The sequence below is a fragment of the Ochotona princeps genome, chromosome 13 (genome assembly GCF_030435755.1).
Source record: "Ochotona princeps isolate mOchPri1 chromosome 13, mOchPri1.hap1, whole genome shotgun sequence".
NCBI classification, from domain to species: Eukaryota; Metazoa; Chordata; class Mammalia; order Lagomorpha; family Ochotonidae; genus Ochotona; species Ochotona princeps.
In genome coordinates, this window is record NC_080844.1 from 20,527,472 (window position 1) to 20,550,393 (window position 22,922).

At 35.1% G+C, this 22,922-nt stretch overlaps 1 protein-coding gene across 1 annotated transcript in view; it reads right to left on the minus strand.

Moving 5' to 3' along the window:
* Positions 1–5,583: 5,583 nt before the first annotated feature.
* The window catches only part of PCDH15 (protocadherin related 15), a 548,396-nt gene continuing 531,057 nt past the window's right edge, over positions 5,584–22,922 (minus strand). The window contains exons 30-32 of the mRNA XM_058671280.1: positions 21,701–21,856; positions 7,504–7,612; positions 5,584–6,447 (exon numbers count right to left, since the gene is read on the minus strand). Of these exons, the coding sequence (XP_058527263.1) occupies positions 5,584–6,447; positions 7,504–7,612; positions 21,701–21,856 (1,129 nt within the window). The remainder of the gene's footprint in view (positions 6,448–7,503; positions 7,613–21,700; positions 21,857–22,922) is intronic.

Below are 22,922 nucleotides of genomic sequence, written 5' to 3' on the forward strand. Positions count from 1 at the left end.
GATAAAGTTAAAGAAACGTGCAGAAAAATTTCTAAAAGTGAAGGTTACTGTCAAGATCAGGGAAACTAAATCAAAAATAAAAAAAAAAACAAATTCATAGATAACTTGAAAATAGGAAAAAGCTATCAATAAAAATAGAGGTTCTCCATATCATTTTGAACGTATCTCTCAGACTTTATCGCTATATTGTTTGCAGGCACCAAAAGGTAACTGCCCTGAGAATAGATTATTAGCACTTTCTGGCTATTTTACTAATGAACTAATGTGGTTTACGGTTCCACTTATGGTATAGAATATAGAAGGTGGGGCAGAAAAAGAAAAAAGCAGACTGATGAACTACGTCTTCCCTTGTGAAGCAGTTCTCAATTATTTCCGGCTCTATGATACACAAACATCTTCCCACTATTTTCATAGGAGCTACCTTCTCCTGTTTGCAAGAACCACTTAGGATAAATAATACATTTTAACATCCCTGTTTACTCTGCAGCCTTTATATACAAGAGACCTGTCACATCCAATAATCAAGACAAACTTTTTCTGTGTTTTAGAAAGATGTTTTTTGGTGAACCTGTAGTTGAAAGTATTTAGTGACACTCAGAACCTATAAATAATGGAAAAGATCATTCTAGAAAGAGGTTAGCATCTAGGATTTAGTCGTTGAGTCCCACGTGGAATACCATGTTCTGTCCCTTGACCATATTCTGCCTTCTTTGTTTTTCTAATGCCCAGAGAAATGCTGAGGTCAGTGTGGAGTAGAGCATGATAGTCTCATCACTCTGTTCTCATCGCAATCAGCCAAGAAGCCCTGCTCCTTTTGCTTGCCTGAAAACTGGGGCCAATTAACAACAGCAACAATAAAATATCCCTGTGCTTTCCTAGAAGAAAATCCAATAAAATTTATATAGGAGTGTAATTTATAGGAAGCATTCTCACAATTAAATATACTTGGGATGTCCCCTGGTTTTCACAACTTTAATCCTGAGTCAGAGACTTACAGAGTACTGGAAGTTCTATCAAAGGAACTACTCAGTTGCTTCAGAACCAGTGACATTTCTGCTGTAGTGTATATTTTATCCCAAAATATATGAACCAAGTATTTAATTTGATTGTTCTTTGTAAAAACTGCTTATCTTTACACTATATCCATTAACTGAGAGATCGATTAAGCTCATGTTTTGTTTTTCTGCTGAAATGGTCAACTTGAAATTGCCTGAATATGTCTACTAAGTAGTATGTACTTCTGTGCATTTCTTTGTAAAAAGCTTACTTTGAAATACAGTGGCATGTCATAAATCAGGACACAAGCACTTTAGTTCTCTGATGATATTCAATTTCCAGAAGAATGCTCAGTTTCCAATTGTGAATAAGACAGGTTTTCAGAATCATAGTTTTGTTTTTTTTTTCCCGGAATCCAGGTTCTCGATTCCCATCTCAGGCTTAATAACTTTTTAATAATAACACACGAAACATACAAAACCACAATCTTACTCACAAAGATATTTGAAGTTATAACTAAAAAAAAATAAAAAGGCACAGCAACAAAGCAGAAGTAATAGTAAGAAGTCAAAAGGTGAACAGAAGCCCATGTATGTAGAGAAACACCATGAGACGGAGATAATGTTGATATCAAAAATATTAGCTTATAATCAGTGATCTGTGAACCAGTAGGGAAATATAATTTTCTTAATCTAATTTCTATAGAAAATATTTATACTAAATGCAATTGCTTTGGTGCTTCAGGGGAAAAAGCCCTGGAGTTCAATAGTGTAGAGCATTGCCCCTCAGCGTGTCATGTGTGTGCAAGCCTTAGAATCTTGTGAAACTGGGAACTGTTTAGTCAGCCTGGAGCGACAGGCTTGTCTCTCTATTTGAATAAGCTGCTACTTAATGCTGACAATTTTTCTAACAAGGATATAAAATGCATTAATTTTAAAAAATCAGATAAATGATACGTTCATACATTTGATCTCAAATACTTTTGGAAATCTGAAAAAAAAACCCACTACTTATCTAAATTGGCAAGGTCATGTTAATATAAATCATTCGCTTTGGAAATAAGGAAATATCATAACAAACTGTTAAAATCAGAAACATGAGGGAAGGGATCAAAAAATAATACAATATTCAGTCCTTCAACCATACTACAGCATGCATGAGGGAATTTCATGAAAATTGACTTTGTCGGTACTGTGCAAAATTTGAGGTGAGCTATATCTATATCATACTAAGTCCTATTCAATTGAATTCTCTTGAACTACATTCATTCAGTTTACATCTGGAAAATCTGCAGAACAGAAGGTAAGGTTGTCTTATTTTTAAGGATATTCTGTTTTCATTTCTGTCAATGATGAAACACTGTGCTTTGTTCAGTGGTGGTAAAAAGATTTTTTAAAATTTAAAATAATATGCCCAGGCAAATATAATCTGTCTCTGGACCTTAGGCACACAAATATGTACATTAAAATATTTCATGAATAAATTAGAGTTGGGCAAGTTTAAATACAGTAATGTATTTGAAATGATAGATTTAGTGTCTGTAGGATTTTTCATCTTTTATATAAATTCTTGACCCTGGCACATTCGTGTGAGGTGTCACGACTTGTGTCTGCGCTGTGAAACGGATGCTAGCTGAGATATTGCCTAGTTGACCTTTTCCCACTTCTCCGCAACCCTGTGCTGACAGTAAACTTTCTACATTAGTCTAAGGAATAATTTCCCTTCTAAGTAACAACATTCTCTCCTATATGGTGTGGACAGAGTTTGTAGAAGTGGTTGGGGCACCAGTAAAAACTGCCAGTGACATGGATGGAGATAGGACTTAAAGTGTTCTTCAAAGGGCCAACATATAAAAATATGTGAAGTTGTGTATTGAACCATGAGGAAAATAAGTTTTTGATCTGAAATAATTTGCAACTGGTTTCTGAAGTTACTTAAAGTTTGCAATTCTATCATCATTGTACAAATCAAGATAGTATACATAAACCTGTAACTCATAAAAAGTTTTCTAATTTGCTTTCACATTTGCCTATGGATAACAAAAAATACCAAAAAAAGTCTCTGAGGTTAAAAATGAAGCATAAGCTATGTTTATCAGCAAAATATAAATGATTGCTTAATAGATTATTTCTTATTTATTACCGTAAAAAAAAAATCCAAGACCCAAGAAAACAACTGAATGTTTAAATGATGGTGTTTAGTGGATTGAGTTGTTTGTCCAGCTTTTCTGGGTAAAACCATTGATAGAAATGTGAGTGCAAATCTGTCTCTCCTTAAATTTTAAAGCATACTGCTCAATGTTTTAGTTTGTGTACATGATATAAATTCCATACATTGTTTTCTCAGTGACAATAAAAAGCACAGTTTATCAAAAACTGAAGTACAAATTAAAATAACATTTACAAAATCACAGTTTTGTCATTGGTATGTGGAGGTTGTTCCAGGGACCCATCCAGAGCTCTTCTTCATCTGACTGTGTGTGGTCACTGTGGAATTCCAGGGTCTCCTTGACATTCCTGCTGTCAACCACAGTGTCCTGCTCAGCTGTGCTTTTCACCCTGTTTCCCAACTGCCTTGCTGCTGTACGGTCTGTCCCCACAGGGCAAGGCGCAAACGTAACCATAGTTGGTCTTGTGTTCATTTTGTCTGTGGCAAATGGCCCCCTGGATAACGTGTTCAGTGGCATGTTTTCTTCATGTGTCACTGCCAACTTGTCGAGCTTCTTAAAGTGCTTCCCTGGTCGGACTGGGGAGGTGAGTTGTACGTTCTCGGTGAGGCAGGCCCGGCGGGTTCTCACCACAGACCCATTCTGAGCAATGTAGATGTTGCCGTTGATGTTACTGTGGGTGTTAGGGTTGTGTAGACGGCTCCGCTGACATTCGAGAGCGCTGTCTTCTCCAGCTGAGCTAGTTTCATAGTCTCGGTCAACAACCAGCTTGATCATTCTTTTTCTTGCCCACTGACAAAAAAAAAAAAAAAGCTTTTAGGAAGAGCAATAAACAGGCAAGGATACAAATTCCCGTGAAACCCCAAACAGCAATATTTAGAAAGCTATGAACAGTAAAGGAAAGAAAGAGAAGTAAGGAGGTGTTTAACGTCGGTCTCTTCGCCACTTCTTCACTGCTTTATAGCTTAATGATGCTTGGAAAAACATTGAGTTGTAGACATTTCAGTAAACACAGGTATTCTTTTACATCAAATCACTGCTCTAAGGCAAAGTAGATTATTTATAAGGCATCTGATTCATTTTAAAAACACACAGATATCTAGGAAAGTTAAATGGAGAAGGAAGTTACAACAATAGTACGTTTCTCCCAAAAGAGTGAAGCGGTTTTGATCTGTGTCAATTGTCAATAGTTTGCATAGAACTCAGCTGGTGCTTCGATTTCCAAAATCCTGCTTCAAGATCAGGGTGGATATTTTAGCCTTCAGGCTAGCATGTCAGTTATAAGCACTGCGTCCCTCATGGCAGTGACTGGGCTGGACTGCTAGCTTCAGCTTGTGATCCCACCTGCCTGCCAGTGCAGTCCCTGGGAGGCAGTAGTGAGCTCAGCTGGACTCCTGTCACCCACATGGGAGACCCGGGCTGAGCTTCTGTTTCTGAGCTTCTTAGCTGGTCCATCCCCAATGTGGGGGCCTCTGGAGGTTGACCCAGCACTTAGGGGCACTCTCTTTGTGTCTGCCTTTGAAATGGGTCATTCAGGCTAAGCGTACAGGTGCACGGTGCATCAACTAAGTTCCTGCTTCTGACTCTACATCTCATTGTGAGGTGTCTTCGTTGAGTTATGGCGACTCCATCTCCAGATTATTTCTACTGCTCACATTGGGAGTTAGAAGATCATGGCTCAAGTATTTTGGGTCCCTGACACTGTGTGGCAGATTCATATGGCTGTCCACCTTCCGAGGTCTAGCCTAAGCTGTTACCATGTGTTTTGGGAGTAAACTAGAAGATGAAGTATTTCTCTCTCCCTCTGCTTTTGCGTCTGCCTATCAAATAAAAATATGAAACTTCAAAAGTTTTTACAACATTTTTAGTGTCCCAGGAGAAGATGTCCTGTTAAAGTGATTTTTTAAAAATCTAGCTCATTTAAAAATTTTATTTAACTCCTATTTGACAATTGCAGATTTAAATATATCATTGATAACAATGAAAATTTACAAATATGCAAAGTTGGGCAATTAGAATTTACATTCATCGTTGCTTGTGCCACATCCTTTTGCAAAGGTGCTGTTAAACTCTCATCCCCTCTCCAAATATATATATATTTAACATGTAAATATACATACTTGTATATATAATATACCTAACGCTGTGCTGCAGTGACAGAAGTACTACCCGAATATTAAATATCGACTAGCTGATCGCATATGTTCCTGTTTACTACCATAGGAGGGACTAGGCAGGTCTGCTTTGTTGTCTTCCTATACATAAAGCCTTTGAATAGCATAATTCACTACATGTTTGCTGGTCTTAAGTCACAGGCGAGTCATGATCAGTTTGTTTCCTACCAAGAGCGTTTCAGAGAACAGAGAAGGCACTGCACACAGGAGCACTCCTCACCGCAAAATCCCACCTACTGTGAGCTGTTAAAGGGCTGTGCTGTAACCTTCGGAGCTTGCTCCTGGAGAGGCTTTTGGCTGTGAGTTCTTGCTTCTGTCATACTCTGGCACCTGAAAACCCCACGGAACGCCGGACATACTTTCGCTACTGCTGCTGCTACTGCCTCCTTCTGACTCCTCCTCGCTTTCCACGCCTCCTTCCATGGAGGCCGATTCTGCACTGCCCTCCTCGGGGGCACCCGGAGCTCCGAGATCTGCTGCTGCTTCCCTGGGGGCCGCTTCCCTCCCCTCCTCCTCCTCTTCGGGCTGTTCTTCCACCTCCCGTTCTTCCTCGGCTTCTTCAGGTGGCTTCTCTTTTTTACTTTTGACCTCTTTGACCTCCTCAACCACAGGCTTTCTCCTGGCAAGAAAAATGTTCCTCCTTGCTTTCTCTCCTTCCGACTCCGTGGACTCGGACTCCTCGGATTCAGGAGTGGAGCTCTCCTCCTCCTCCTCCGAGGGCGTCTCGGACTCGGACTCCTCCGTGGTCTCCGACTCGCTGAACTCGGATTCCTCTTCGCTATATTCAGTGTAGTCGCTCGAGGATTCCTCCTCTGATTCGACAGTGCTTTCTGTGGCTTCTTCCTGGTCGAGAGTTAGTTTCAAATAATCCTTGTCTTCTTCCTCGAGGCGGCTTTGCCAGTCTTCGCCCTCAAGGTCCACCGCGGCCCTCTTGTCCGCTAGTCCTCTGACTTTCTTAAAAATCATTGGGAATATCCTGGCTCGTTTCCATGTTGTATGTGTAGGTTCCGCGGGCGGTGGCTTTTCTACAGTTACAACTACTTCCTCCTCCTCCTCCTCACTAGGCTCTCTAATTTCAACTTTTGGTTTTTTAATTTTCTTTGGAATTTCCTGAAAATTTGAAAATGCAATTGAAGTGTCAGGATAATTAGGCTATGATAAGGATAATAGGATACGATTCCACCCAAGTTAAATGGTAATGAAACTACAGGATGATAATTTCAGAAAAGTTTAACAAAATATTGTTTAAGGACACAGGGTAATGGAGAGAAAGTACACTTATTCCTAGTGCCCAAGTCTGATCTCTGGTTATTGTTCTTACTCATAGCTTATTTTGAAACTTAAAGAAACTATTAACTGATTTTTCCACTCCTAATGCTAGACTTTTGTTAATAGCTTTGTTATGCATTCATTGGAAGTGTAACACTTTCAAAGCATAAAAATACTATGATTTCCTTTGTAAACGTAGGTAAAGTTTAAGTTTTGAACAGTGTAAAGCTGCGGTGATACTCATTTGATCTTTTCCTAGCGGGTAAATTTCCCAAATAAATTATCCACAAGAAAAATGCAAGAGTATGTTAGAAGTAGCTCACGTTGAGTTAAACAGAAATCATTTAAAATTATTTTGAAAACTTTATTAGAAATAGATGGAATCTATATTTCATCTGTTTTAGCTATGCTAGATTATGAACAAAAGTAACATCTGTGTTACATATTTATGGTTAGGGCTTTTTAAAACGGAAATTTCATTATAACATTCTGGAGATGTATTATCTATATATTTAACATACAAAGTATAAACTGTCAATCACATTATTGTAAATTACAGTAAATGCTATTATAGTTAACATTGATTTAATATCAACATGGATATTTAATAACCATTAAATAAGGATATTATTTTATATGTATATAGAAGAGTATAAACTTAACTATAAAATTAGTTTCCCTTCCCAGATAAAATTGGCATGATTATAATTCCATATCTCTTCCATATTTAAATGGAAGGAAATAAACTTGACTGTAAAATTAACTTGCCTCCTGACAAAGCTAGCATTATTAAAAAGCCCCTGGAAAACAGTGAGTAAATGAATAGGATTCTGAAAACCACAAAGATCAACATTCTGCTAATGAAATAGCATAAACACACTATTCTTTAAATATTACCTCTTCCTCCTCATAGTCTTCCTCAGCTTCACCAACCACTTCACCATATTCCTCCTGTCCAGCAGGTGGCAGCAATCGACGGCGACTTCCATATTGAGGCATTTCATACCTGCAATAGAAACTTAAAACTTAAAACATTTTTTTCATGTGGTCTGTGTAGAATGTACCATGAATGATGTTTTCTTCTATTTCTTTATGAGTCAACAGGTATTATTACAGAACCTATTTGGCCACTTGTAAATCACAAAACTCTAGGGTAAGACCTACTATCTGATGACCAGACATTTTCCATATTGGTATCCTGGAACAGCAAAACAGAGTTATTTCAGAGTTAAATTTTTGGAAAGCGTAGAAGGAAAAAGGCATGTTGATCTTTAGTTAAACAATGTAGAACACAAAATGGATGTTTCTGCCAGTGGCATAGCTCATTCAAAATGTAAAATCTCTATCATTATAGTAGAAGTTTGCCTCAGCCATAATCTAAAAATGTTTCACAGTTTTATACTTTATTTTCTGAAAACAGCTAACTTAGGTGTGTAAAAATGACTGAAATATTCATTTTTCGATTATGATCTTGCCTCTTTATTGGTCTTGGAGCAAACTTGACTGGTCAGAAAAATTGCTAGAAACCTCATAGAAAAGACATGGTGAATTGAGGAATTGAGCAAATATGTTTGAATTCTATTTCTCAAATAATTTTAATTATTTCTAATATTACTCAATGTCAATGTGAAGCATCAATACAGCCCTCAGTATATAAGAATGGTTAGAACTTGTTTGAAAATAAAGCCATATATAGTATTCATAGGACACTAACAAATCACATTTTAAAAATTTATTATTGATCATGAGCATTTCATAACTTTTATTAATAAAATATGACAACAGGATTCTGAGTAAGAAATCTGAAAAGTACCCATGCTCATAACTGTAATATTCTTGTCCAAGTTCTTGGCCAGGATCAATTCCAGACTCCATGGATAACTCCTATCATTCAAAAAAGAGAAACTGCATTTGAAAACAAATTCTTAAAGTAGTTCAACTCCATGTCATTTTCCACAGCTAGAATTCGATGACTCTCAAAACACTCCTGTCAAAATAACTTCCATCATAATGTTTAAATGTAACCAGTTTCTTTTTGTTGTTGTTGTTGTGACTCTACTACACAGAAATGTTCCTTAGATATAGAAGGAGGCGGGGAACAATTCAAGGAAACATTGTTTGTGTCACACATAATCATTGTCTGATAATGTGCATATTGAGAATTTAATGTGCTGTACCTCCCAGTGAGGTTTACAGTGTCTACTCTTTGTGTACTTAAAATAATGTGCTGGAAGTAGAGAGGCTCTTTCAAGATTTTCAGTTTTAAATCCTACACAATACTGATTGTGTAAAAGTTTTCCTGATAGATACTTTTGAAAACAATTTCAATAACTAGTAAAATCAGTTTTTGTGTTTTTTTTTTTTTTTTACTGTTGCCCTTTTTAACATTTTGGACCAGATCGCTAAATCGGCTTTGCAATAGAGTCAAAAGTGTGGGTGAGAAAACCAAATATCCACAGTAGAACAGATTGGCATGAATTCCTAAGACCATCTATTAACATATAAGCATAAGTTGATGTAGGTAGAACAATGAGCCGAGGAAAGAATGCCTGCTTTAGGGTTGTTGACATCTTTCAGACAATGGACCTTAGCCGTTCAGCTTCTCCATCCTGATTTTTAGAAACTCTCAGTGTCAATAATTCTGTTTAGGTAATACCACCAAAACTCTGGATATGCTTCTTCTAAACTAAAATGGATGGCCAGGCTAGGACCACATTTTTACACATGAAAAATGTAATTGGTGGAACTACTAATAGTAAGCATGATTTCTCATTCTTACACCTTCCCTAGTAGTGTTGTCATACAGGTAGGTTCATAGTTGCCTTTGGCTCTGCCTTCTACTGTTATTTCTCCCATCTAATAATCTCTATTTGCATGACTTTCCCTTGGATTCTTTAATTACTTAAATCTGCAGTACCTTTATTAATGTGCTTTCTGAAGATTTTATAGTCATCTTTGTTATATTTTGTGAGCCTATTTAAAAGAATCCAGTAGTAGTATAAAAATCCATTCATCTTATCCTGCTTAATGACTAAATTAAAAACAAATCAGCAATAGGATGTGTTGGCAGGCACAGATAGAATCTGGAAGACCCATTACCTTCTGAAGATACTATAAATTGAAAAATTTATTTTAGGAGATGTTTGGAAGTAGTACCAAAGTTAAATATAACCATGCGTACTTTCATAGTAATTCAAATTATCCTTATATACAAAATGTACTTCTGTATGCAAAACACAATACTATCAATCAAAAATTTGAACTGATTATTAAAATTCCATGAGATAAATACAGTATTGCATTGTACAACATTGATGTATATTGAATAGAATGATGAGAAAGATACTAAGGAAAATGCAACATACCATATTCTTTTTATGTTTATATAATATTCTATTCTATTTATGTAAATTTCAAGATTAGTTACCTTCTAAAGGTATGCAAGCCAGGCAATGGTTAGGGGAAGAGAAATTAACATGTGAATGTTGGTAGGAAGTGTTTTCTAGAGAGGTGTTAATATCGATAGAAATTACCAGATCATCTGGTTGAATTATTTGTACAATTTTGTATCTATAAATACCAAAGATAAGGTAAGGAATAAAAATTTAGGTAGAGTGAGGCTACAAATTTGGACCAAAATTAGATTTAGCTGTAACCTACTGAAATACTTTAAAATAAAACATGAGAAGTTTTAAATTTCGATGCATCTAAGATTTAATACGATGAAAATGACATAAGCACATAAGTCTCAGAACTAAAACTTTTAAACCACTTTACCAATGCATATACAATTTACTATAGAGAGTGAGAAAAGAACTTTGGTTTTGAGCTGAATCTCATTAACGTATTTAATAATTACAAGTAATATAGAATAAAATATATCTTGGGACAATGCAAGTAAGTAAGTGAACTCGGTCAAAATCAGAATTAAAGAATTGTTGTTACAGGCATGCTCTATTAAATAGAAAATAATGCTCAGTTATTTTTTTTACCATAATTATATTCATCACTACTTCTTTTTAAGATATTATTTTAAAATACAAGGACAAACATAGGAACCCAGTAGATTCAGCCAAGATATTTCTGGATCCAGTCACTGGATAGCTTATAACTGGAAAAGTAAGGATAGGAATTGGTAGAGAAGAAACATCAGAAGAATGCCTCTTGGATGCTTACACAACACGTGAGGATTAGAACATTAGCCCTTAAAAGAAATCAAGGAAGGACCTACTGACCAAGAAGTTCTCTAAGTGGATGCAAATAGACTCTGGTAGATTTAAGAGTTTAGAAAATCATGCAAAATCATATACTAAAAAAGTAACATTTTATTCACTTTTGCTGACCACACAGAAAAAGCCTATAATTTAAAATTTTAAATATTCATAAATGATGTAACCTTAAGATAACAAAACTGTGTATGGATTTCTTTCTACTAAATTCCAATTGCTGAACAAGGAGCTTATATATTATATATTTATTCCTAACATTTCATGAATGAAATCATGGATATTCGGGAGGATGTGTATCTTCAACAAGATTTTGCATCCTGGAATTGGTTTTGGGATTTAAATCCAGATCTCTGGCTTCTGAGTTTGGGAAATATTCCCATAGAACTCTTTGCTGAAAACCTTATAAAAGCCAAACTATTCCAATCACTTAAGCTACAGATTGGAGAGGGTAAATTCTAAGAAATGCTTCTCCTTAGCAAAGTTTGGTTTACATTGTTGGGAAAAAGAGTAATTGGTTTTTTGTAAGCATGAGTTTGTAAAGCAGTAATGTTGTGAAAACATTGAAAAGGTAGGTTCCTGTTTAACTATAACAGTGTAAATAAATAAAAATAGGCATTTATTGCATACTATATCATAGGTAATCTGGCATTAACAAGGTTGCAAGGCAAATATCTGACATGATATCTAAGTACGGATGCCAGCATTCTTTCTCAGGAACTAATCTAAGGGATTCAGACTCACCAAGTAAATAACTAGAGTGCATGGTCTTGAGTTGCTTCCTCAGTGGTGGTTTGTATAGGCCTTATTTGTCTAATTTTCAGAGAAAGAAGCCAAAAATGTGGCATTTGATCCATTAGCAAGGAGTGGTATGGTGATTCCCTTTCTTTATTATTTGTTTCAATGAAAATAATTTTCCTGTCCTAAAACTGCATCATACTGTCAGGCCCCCCACCCACTCTGCCTACGTATATCAGGATCTCTAGTCACATGACAGTATCATGAAACCAAGTAAAGTTGCAAAGACAATGAAAATTGATACCTCTGGTTTAAGAAGAGAAGGCCTCAGCAGTTGTTGTTGCTGCCAAAGGAAATTAAAATAGAAAGAACTTTTAGAAAATAATTGAGATGGAAAGTAGGCTATGACTGAAGGGAGAGAAACAAAAAAAGGTGACAGTTTAAAACTGGTTGCCTTGGAATTATGATTCATTACCCGCGACAGCTACCAAAGGCATGAGGTAGTATTCTGAGTCATTATTTACGTTGAAACAAAAAAGAATCAAGCATTAACTTTTCTGAATGTCATAACTGGAAATTATTTTAATAACTGGAAAAAGCAGGAGTCAGTGAAGATTTCTTTAGGGCTTAAGGTTCACAGTTGAAAGAGCTGCTTATATTTCTGAAAACCTTTTAGATCCACACAGCGTTTGCAAATTTAACCTCGTTTTAAATTGTCCCTCTTTTTTCCTTCCTAATCACAAACATAATCAGGTTCATTGGGAAGAAATACAGAATGATCAGAAGGGTATGCTGTCACGGATTCAACATGAAATTTAAAACAAGATCCCCACTCTTTTCTCATTTTCATCAAAATGCAGATTTCTTACACTCATGCAATAACGCATGTTTCCATAGAGTTTTGGAGTTAGGAAAACGATAGTGTCGTCATTCTTTATTCCTTCCTTTGTCTTTTACTTGTACTTCTGTAAATCAGGTTTATTTGGTCTATTTTGTGATAATTTATACTTTAACAAGATGGAAGCAAAAAAAATTCCATTTTGTGATGATCAGCTCTTTGGGAGGATATAGTTAAATAATATGTATCTTTGCTTTAAACTTTTTTTTTATTTGAAAGTCAGAGACAGAGATCTTGCATCCATTGTTTCACTTCCCAAACAGCCAGGGCTGGCTGAGGCTGCCTCCCAGTGTGTGTACTCAGACCTGCTCACTGCGAAATGCAATGCAGATGTCCCAAGTGGCGTCTCACACACTGTGGCAAACGGAAAAGCCAGCAAGGTGTACCTTAAAGTACACTGCATGTGAACCAATTGCTTGGAATGGTCATTAGGACAGTTATTTCACTGAAGTGGGAGAAACTTAATGATATAGTGGTTGAGATAATCTAGTAGTAATATTCATTGAAAAAGAAAGGAAAGCTTACATTAACGATACTTGGGTTCAATTTGTAATCCATTGCTGTAATCCCCTAAAAATTAAGGTTGTTTATAGAGGCATTAAATTTCACTTCCATGTGATCTAAGGCTTGCATATTCAAAACTATACAGCCAATAGGAACATGTATACATTTCAGTTTACTGATAAATTATATTCTAAATCAAATTAAAATCTCAATGGCATTGTTGCTAATATAGCTTACGGTGTAATCAGCCCAAAGACTGTTAGGCAGAATGGCCAATAAGTTATCTATAGACCAAGTCTTATTCATGAAATAGAAAATCCAGAGTTTGCAGTCTGACTTATTTTTATAATCTTTAAGATCTCTTGCTTTATTATGAAGACAGGATAGAATTTTAGGCTGGTACAAAGAACAAGTTGAGTGATGCTCTTATTTCTAATTTAGAAAACATAAATTTGGGGTGGTGTCATAATGATGAGTAAATATTGAGTAATTTAGAACACAATTTTATTCTTATACAGGTAAACATTTGATCGCTGCCCATTGAATGTTAAACTTAATTCCAAGACAAAGACCAATGTTGTGGCATGGGGGTTTAAGTCACAGTGTGCAACACTAACTTCCCCTGATAGAGTGCCAGTTTGAGTTCCAAATTCTCTACTACCAATCCAGTCCTGCTAATTTTCTGGGAAAGCAGTAGATGACCCTGTCATCCAAGTGGGAGACCAGTGATGGTTTCTAATTCCTGGCTTCAGCCTGACTGTGGTCTGGCTGTTGGGGCCATTTGGAGAGTGAACCAGTGCATGGAAGAGCTTTTCTGTCTGTCCCTTTCTCTCTTTTGCTCTGCTTTTCAAGTAAATAAATGTGTAAAATGAGAACAAATACATAATATATATGAAATTGTAAAGCATACCTGTGTTTGTTGAAATTTAGTTAAAGGCCCTAGTTTGATAAGACTGTACTTTAGTCCTACCTATTTCACAGTTTCCTGTTATGTGTGGCATAACACCATAAGCCCTTACCTCTGATGCATAACCTCTCCTGTAAGGCAGAAACAAAGAAGTCAGTGTTAAGCATTTTGGTTTTTTTGATTAGACAGAGTTATTGAAAGGCCCTTTAAAAAGAAGCTAAGCAATACTGAAATCACTAAAGACAGTCACTTAAGGCTGTATAATGCCCTGGGAATTATATTTTGTAGCAATATCATGAGAGTCATACTTCCATTGCTAAAGACAGTCATCATCTCAGACCTTCATTCTATCAGAGCAGAAAAATGTTTTAAAAACTTGTTGTTTTATTTCAATAGCATATAATACACTTACAATCAAGAAAAAATATTATTTATGATACACAGGTCCTCATATACCTAATGTATTCATTGTAAAAAGAGATGTTTCTTACACAGAGAATATAACATTAGATAAAAAAAATAATCCTCATTTCTGGAATATAGTCTTCCTATTCATTATAAGATGTTTCTCTGCTTATTTCAGATTGATTTGTAAATAATGAATTGAAGGTATTCACTATCCATCCAGGGTCAAATATATTAGTAAAAATAGATGAAAATTTTTAGAGACATTACAGCTAAAAAATAGTATCACATAAGATTGATAAAGTTAGTAGAACTTAAGTTGGTGAAATATTTGACTATACATGAGACAAAAGCAACTACAGAATATTCAATGTTGAATATCAATATAAAAATCTTAAAATTTATTGCTCATTGAGTAGCTAAAATATTAGATTGATGTTGACCATGCAATGTGGAATATAAAACTGCAATGAAAACTTACTATAAAAATTATCTCCAGAGTTTTTAATAATGTGGTTAATACATGGATCAGTGAAATAATTGTAAAATTAATAAAACTTGTCCTTAATCCTATGAACATTTGAAATAGTTCTGTAGACAATTTTATAGTGTATTTATGCTCTTTGATATTTGTGGAATAATCCTATTTTCTTTAGAAGGCTTCAAATTTACTCCTTTTCTTTTACTACTAATTAAGTTAGAGGAAGTGGGTCTTCGCATTTTAATAACCACCATTCACATATTAAATGCATTATCCCTTTACAATTTTATATGATATATCAATATTAACTATCATTGGTATGATTGCCAATCTGATATTTATAAAATCAGTCACATAAATGATGTGTCACTTAATGTAATATATATCCAAAGTGTGTTATTCAATTTAACCATTTGTAAGTATTACAATTTGATTTGAATAGCAGCAAGTGCTTGGTGGTCTTGAGTGTGCATTATAAGGTATTTACTCATTTTTCATTAAGTGTTAGTACATGCAGAGAAACAAATATATTTTTCTAAAGGCAGTTGCTATGTCATGGTGGTTATGGTTGTACAGAAGAGAATATTTAGTTTTTTATACAAATTATAGATGTTACACAGAAAATGAATTTTCTGAACATAACCATAAAATTATTTAAATAAAATGTATCAATAAAGGATTAAATTTAAAGCATGGGCAAAATGCTTGAAAGAAAATGCTACTAAAAATTTTGATTATACAAATATTGTAAAATGATGTAGAAAAAGCACATTATATCATCTTGTAAGGCTGTAGGTACCTACTCAAGAATGTTAAGAAAAATTTTTCATTACTCACTAGGTAGAAATGGCAATATTAAAAGCTTTTCAGTTTCAAATGTAAAGAAGTTGGGAGAAATTAGCTTAGAGAAACATACACTCACATTAGTTTCACACAATTGTGAATAATACCTTGTCAGAGTCCGCCAAATAGCACAAGTTCTCATGCATATGACCAGCTGCCAACAAAAGCTCCAACTGAAGTTTTTCAGTGAAAGAGAGAAAAAAATCATGTTCAAGAACCCCAAGAAAGAAATTACTCTTGAATTAGATGAAAGAAGTCAAAGCAGATGTGCTAATGAAAATAACTGGTCTTACATTTTATTCGACTGATCTTACTAGCCAGCTCACAGTCTTGAAGAAATGTCACAGAACCTAAGGGTTGAACCAAAGCTTTGAAATTATTCATTGTGGAGCTCTCCGTGGATTTTAAAATACTTACAATGGCAATGGTCATTATCAAACATGACGGTTTGCCTACATTTTGGAATTGTACCTTTTTGTGTGTAGATTTATACCTTGTAAAATTTCAAACTCTCGAGTAAAACAAATACTTTAAAAAAAAAAATAAACATTTGCAGTAATTCAAACTCAATTCCTGAGCTTCATAGAAAGAAAAAGAATTACGTGGTGGGCACAAATTACACTAATTTATAAAGCAATCGGATTCAAAACACCCATTTCATCAGGACAGTAGGTCAATGAGGGCTATCTGTAAAATGAGCCCTGAGACTAGAGTAACTATTACAGCTGGAAAAGTGTCTTCTCAGAATAGCAATTTTTATCTTTGCATAAAACAAGAAGCAGAGGACTCTATAAAAATGGTAACATCTTTTCATATATAATCCTTCTTAATCTACTTTCTTATTTCACTTTGTAACTAGAGACAAAATAACAATATTTTATTTGAAGTAAAATCTTATGAAAATAGAATTGCTGTAATGTGAGAAAGCAAAATTAGGTAGCTTTGTAAAACATTTGTGGGAACAATGAAATGCCTTACAAGAGTCAAGAACTTGAGATTTATTTTCAGTATAAATAAGGGAAGGGAAAGCATGATGAGAAATAAATAGAATAAGATAGCAATCGAAAAAAGTAAAGGAGTTACCAAATCTGTAAGCATACCAGTAAGATAAAAGCAAGCCAAGATAACAGATATTCTTATAATGAAACAGATTACCACATAATGTAGCACCTGGGATTTAGATTTGTCTTAAATCTGTTTTCTCCTGCAGTTCTAGGTACATAGCATTTTATTTGGTAGTACCGTTTTCTACCAAACACACAGGTTTCAAAAAAACAAAGGAACCCCAAAATTCCACTTTCAGCTTATTTGTAACAGACTGCTTTTTTCCCCCTAAGTAGTCATGTAAAACTGTTGAAAAATTAGAAAGAAAAAAAAAAAGTAAAGTCATTGCATCTACATATTAATCAAGCCTTTGGTTTAAGTTGGATATCATATTCATGTCCAATATACTCCAATGAAAAACAGATGAAGCTACTTACTTTTAAAGTAAATGTAGGACAAATAATGCTAATTTGTGGTTAAGAAAATTAAGGTAATATGAGTTAGTAGTGATGAGGTTAAAATTTTTTAAATAGGCAAAAAAAAAAAGTATTGTACTGAGTTTGGGGTAAGATAACGGAATCTTCTTTGATGTTCCAATGAGGCATTTGACTTGATGATTATGATAAAGATTTGCCCAGTTAAAATAATAAAGGGACATTATAATGCAGTAGATTGGCTGTGAGATTGCTTTTCAATTCCCTCAACAGCATCATTCAAATGTTCCTGCTTTTGTTCTGAGGTGATTTCCACACGTGCTCTACCTGAAGTGCAAATTGTTGGACCTTTTGAAATGTTTGTGGGAGGATAGTTTCTTTCTATGTGACTGTACATCCTACCTACTGTTTTTTCAAGTTCTGCTAAATTTTTAATATGTTTCAGAACGCCTTTTGGTTCTTTCTGAGGCTCAGTATTACCCAGTGTGCTTTGCTGTGTCACAGAGGATTCACTTTCCTTGGCAGGTGTTACACTGGCAGTGCATTCATCAAGTGGTAAGCAAGAACACTGTGTGGACAGAACTGGAGCTGCAGGAGGAAGTGGACTTGAATGAGGAGGCATTGGTGCACAAAGAGGAGACGGAGGCAAAGGTGGACAGAGTGGAGGAAGACGACACACAGGGAAAGGTGTAAGGACAGGTGGTGGAGGAGAAAGCGATAGAAGAGAAGAGATGTTTCGTGGGTGAGAAAGATCTTCAGAATCGTTCCGTTTGGTCCCGATAGCCAGCAAAGAAGTAGGTGTATGGTGTGGAGACTTTAAAGCACTCAGAGGAGAAAGTTCCATGAAGGGGTCATCAGGAGAAGTGATAACATTAGGATCCGATTGGAGTTCCACAGTTTTTGAAACAGTTGGCAAAGTGGAGAATGACAAGTGAGGCCAAGGAGAGGAAAACGAAGAAGCGGAATGTAGAGATTTTAACTGCTGGGCTTCTTGCAGAATCAGCGTTTCACCATGCTGCATTTCTGTCAAATGTATGTCTTCAGTTGTAAGGGATGAACTGTTGCTACCTCTTCTATTTGGGTACATCCCAGTGTTTCGATCTCCAAGCCACTGCACTAGCTCTCTGGTTTCTGGTCTCTTTGGAACCTTCCCCATCAGTCTCCTTGGCAGGCTAATGGGCTCTCTCCATAGCCTCTTAAATGTTTCTCGAGGACCCCTCAGAGACTGACTCTTGACCTGTGTTTTGGGGGGAAATGGGTTTACAAACTCTGTTCTCAGGGAAAAGTTATTGAAATTTGTTGATCCTTGGCTTATGTGTTCCTTGTAAAGAACATCATGGGTACTTAAGCTGTCTTCATGAGAAAGAAGTGAGAATTTCCTTGTAGAATCCAGCTGGTTATTCTCAAGTGATCCAGTTGTGTGAGGTGGCTTGGGAGCGTCCACAGTATTGGACACAATGGGCATCCCAACTTGATGAGGTCTCCTGTCTTCTGAGACTGAGTTATTTCCCCTGCTTTGTTGAAAATGGTAGAGAAGGAAAAGACTTGAAAGAAAAGAAGATAATGAAATATAAGGAAACAAGCTGTGACATAGTTTTCATGAGAAAGATGTTTTTATGGTTGTCATTATTCTACAAAACATAAAAGGTCAAACAGCACTGATCTACTGAAACAAAGCATCACTGTAGAGTCCCTAGTCTTCAAAAGAAAAGGTAGGGGAATCTGGACAGTTGTCACTAGCATGGGAAACTTTCACTGAATAATGAAAGAATTGGGGCTAATCTCTTATTTTTTTGGCTAGCAAAGTATCCATGTCCACACATGTTCACAGTTCTCCAGATTGCAACTCAGCAACTAAGCCTGTCATTTCAGGTCCTTTAAAGATATTCAGAGCTTATTGTTTTCGATAAAAGATCACTGACTGTATCTGAATCATAACCTGTCATCTCTCATTTCAACAAAATTCTGTCCTAGAGCTAATGGTATTCTTCTGATAGAAAAACTTACATTCTATTTTGCAGGTTAAGCAAACTAAAACCATAAGGGACATATGGGAGAGTTTTACTGGCAGCATGCAATCAGATATTTGAGAAATTAAATTTGTTAGAATCTTGACAGTATTTACTGTGATTTGCTTAAGTAATTTGGAAACATTATAAAAAATGCCAATCAGAAGAGAAGCTGCTGGTATTTAACTTCACATATGATCTGGATAAAACTGATTAAGGTGAGCCTGAACTCAAATTATTTCATTAAAACTTATTGGTGTCACTAAAATATTTACTCATGCAAATTCACTCAAAAGTAGCCGTATTCCATAAAAAACATGAGCAGTCATTTAGCACAAATAAAAAGTGCTTCTGATGTAAACATCAGGACCTCATAACCACAAACATTTGGTGATACATGGATTTTAATAGGCTTAGGTCTGATGTAAAATCCAAAGGACATATTTGTTTTAATTCTTGTTTAGTACTTAGCTATCTAGGATGAATTAGACATACTGGTAAATGAGGGCAGTAGGTCAGGAAACAGAATTATTTACATGCACATAGAGAATTGTAATGTGTCTTTTAGGAGAAAGTACAATTTTAAGAATTCTCACATGTCAACCTGAGTAACATAGGATGTTGGCACAATGTATATTAAATGAATGCATAACACTTTTGTTTCTTAACCTTGAAAAGTCATTTTTAGGATATGTCAAAAACTGGACTTTGATTTTTTTGGGAGCAATGCTGTATAATGATGCCAATTACTTTTGGCTGAAAAACATTAATAAAATTAACAAATCAAATTTTGAAGTCCTTCTCAAGTAGGCACAAAAACTGTAAATATAAATCATTTTTAACTCATGCCACCTCAAAATATTGGAAGATGAAAGACGATTACTATATTCATAGCAAAGTACTACTAAATCTATTCTAGGATACCTCCCTGCTACTGCCCTCGAATTAGAATGATATTATTTACTTACTTATGCCTGTGTGTCCACAGGTGAGAAACAGAAAACATGTGATAGAGAAAAAAAGTTTTAAATATTGTTAATTTTAGATGATATTGAAAATTCTAACAGAAACTTGAATTACATATTTAGTATTCACAGTAAATACATAATAAAAAATCCATGTTTTATATTTTCTTTGTTTATCCACAAGAATGACATTTAATGCTCTAGATTTAATCATGTATAATTATTTCAATGTCTTAACACATATAGCTAGTGGTGTACTGACTTCAAATGAATAAGATTCCTTTCTCTTAAATATGGATGATTTCAGTCTTGATAAAGGAATCTTCAGCGCGATAACTGTAAAGTTAGGGTGTGCACACTGATTTATAAGAAATCTATTGTAAAGAGCGACTGTTCAATCTGTTAGGTTTTCCAAAGCTATATTTGATGTTTCTAAATAACTGACAATAATTTCTTTGAGCTTTAACTTTTTTCAATTAAAACTAACCAGGAAATGATCAAACTCAGGAAGATAACTAAATATATAGAACATAAAATGTTTCAATAAATTGGTAAGCACACATCTTTAAATGTAGCTAAAATTATACTCCTTATAGGTTACTATTAGAAAACCAACTGCATAAAACTATATTGATTTCAAAAAAACATCAGTTTACCTACTTGTGTTAATTTTAACATGAAAACATATCAATCATTGATATACATAAAAATACAACTTGCATACAATACTTTTTTAGCTTCTAAACATTTGGTACAGAGGGATTTTGACCTAATCAAACAGAATCAAATCATATTCGCTCAATTCCTATATTCACCAGTAATTAAAGAGACCATCACCTTTAAAAGTCCAAAAAATACATTTAAAGATGGAAATAGAATGTCATGCATTTAGCCATTTAAAATTCAGCTTTTGTGTAAAATCATGAGTGTTTTTATTAATAGCATTATTTTCAACAAAACCCTATGTATTAACATGGAAATCATATTAATGCATTTGTTAAGTTTTACATTAAGAGATGAATTTCAAGAGTTTTGAGGCTTGCTTCAATCCTATTAGTAAATGCTACCATTACAGTATCTATATTTATTTCATCTGCTGTGCCAAATTCCAATGCCAAAAATCCTTCTGGAGATCTTTTGTCTTCCAAATATAATGATCTCATGTTTTTTTTTTTTAAATTCACAGAGGACACATTCTCCAAAGAAATACTCAGCATCATTACAAATTCAGCTGGAAAGTTTGTTTAATCCTTCAAAAATATCTTTTAAATTACTATTCCAAATAGTGCGGTAATTACAGTAGTCTAAGAGTAATATAATATTCTAAACATTTGGGCATTTAGTACATGAATCATCTGTTTCCATTCAGACTGTAATATATAATGTCCTATAAGAGTATGTTAGAAATGTCTGATTTTAAATCATACATTTTCTTTTTGACCCCAAATAAGGAGTTATTTTGTTTTATTTCTTCATCTCCTAGGATAACATTTTACTTTCTTAGTTTATAATTTGGCAACATGTGTATGTTTAAATGAGCCTAAACAGTCTGAAACCCACATGAGATTTAAAATTAAACTCACCACACAGCATCCACTAAAAGATATTTATCTCTCAGAGTTCCTGAGAGGTCTACTTACATTGTGCTGTCTCCAAGTTCTTCATAGAGGTGCGCGCCCGGCGGCGGAGGTGGTGGCGGCGGGGGCATTGCCACCGGGGCAGCGGTAGGCGCTGCAGGTTTAGCTGCGGGTAGCGCGGATTGAATTCGTGCTGTCTTGGTGCACTCAGCCTGGCGTCTTGGATAAAGTAAGGTTATCTCGTAAAATGTTTTGTTAGTAATCACATGCTTATTGAAAGGCTGCTTTCTAACCAAGAGGTCCAATTATCACAAATATCTGACCTGATCAACTGGCATCAAAGAGGCAACCTCACAGACTCTCAAGCATCATACCCCTCAGATAGTTCACTCTATTGACTGACCAAGTGATCACATTCAGTAGAAGTATTTGCAAACTAGTATCAAGAAAGGGATACAAAACAAAGTTACAGGCAGAGTTAAGTTCTGGTTTTCTAGGGGCAAATATGACTACTCTGAATTCAACATTACATGATGTACACATGGATAGGGTTTGCCATAAACATGATCATATGGGTCAATTATAATTGGTAATTGTTTGAAGGATTTTTTTCTTGTAAGATGGGGCACATAGAGGATAAATGATTCAGAGTAAGTAGCATTGGCAGTTCCCAGATCCTGTCTGTGTGTACAGATGCAGGAGGGATAGTTGGTGGGCTATATGGATCTAGTGTTTGGTTCCTTAGAATGCCCATGACTAGTTAGTACTGGGCAGCTACTTTGAATGTCCTGGATATTATCTGTTCATCCTTCCCTCAAGGGCAAGACCTGGACCTCAAATGGTCCAAAGAATGACACTCTTTTTCACAATGACCCCAGTTATAAACAGGGCTGAATTGATTTTAGAAATTTTTTTACATGTAACAAACCCGAATGTGTAAACATATCATAGATACAAAATAAAGGATATATGATCCTGAGCAGAGGCTGGAACTTAATTTGTATAATCCAGGGTTTCTTTTTTTTTCATATTTAAAATAATCAGATGCAACATATTGGTAATCATACTTACACTTTAAACCTGTTTGGGAAAGCAAAGAGTGAAAAAAAAGTTACATTAGAAATACTCATTTTTAACATCTGATTTTGAACAATTTACCTACTAAGCTTATAACGAAACAGTTAAGACATAGAAAAACTCAATACTTCAGTTTGGAGCTACACATGCTGTAGAACATTCATATCAAGAAAAAATAAAGTGGAAAATACAACTGTATTAAATATGT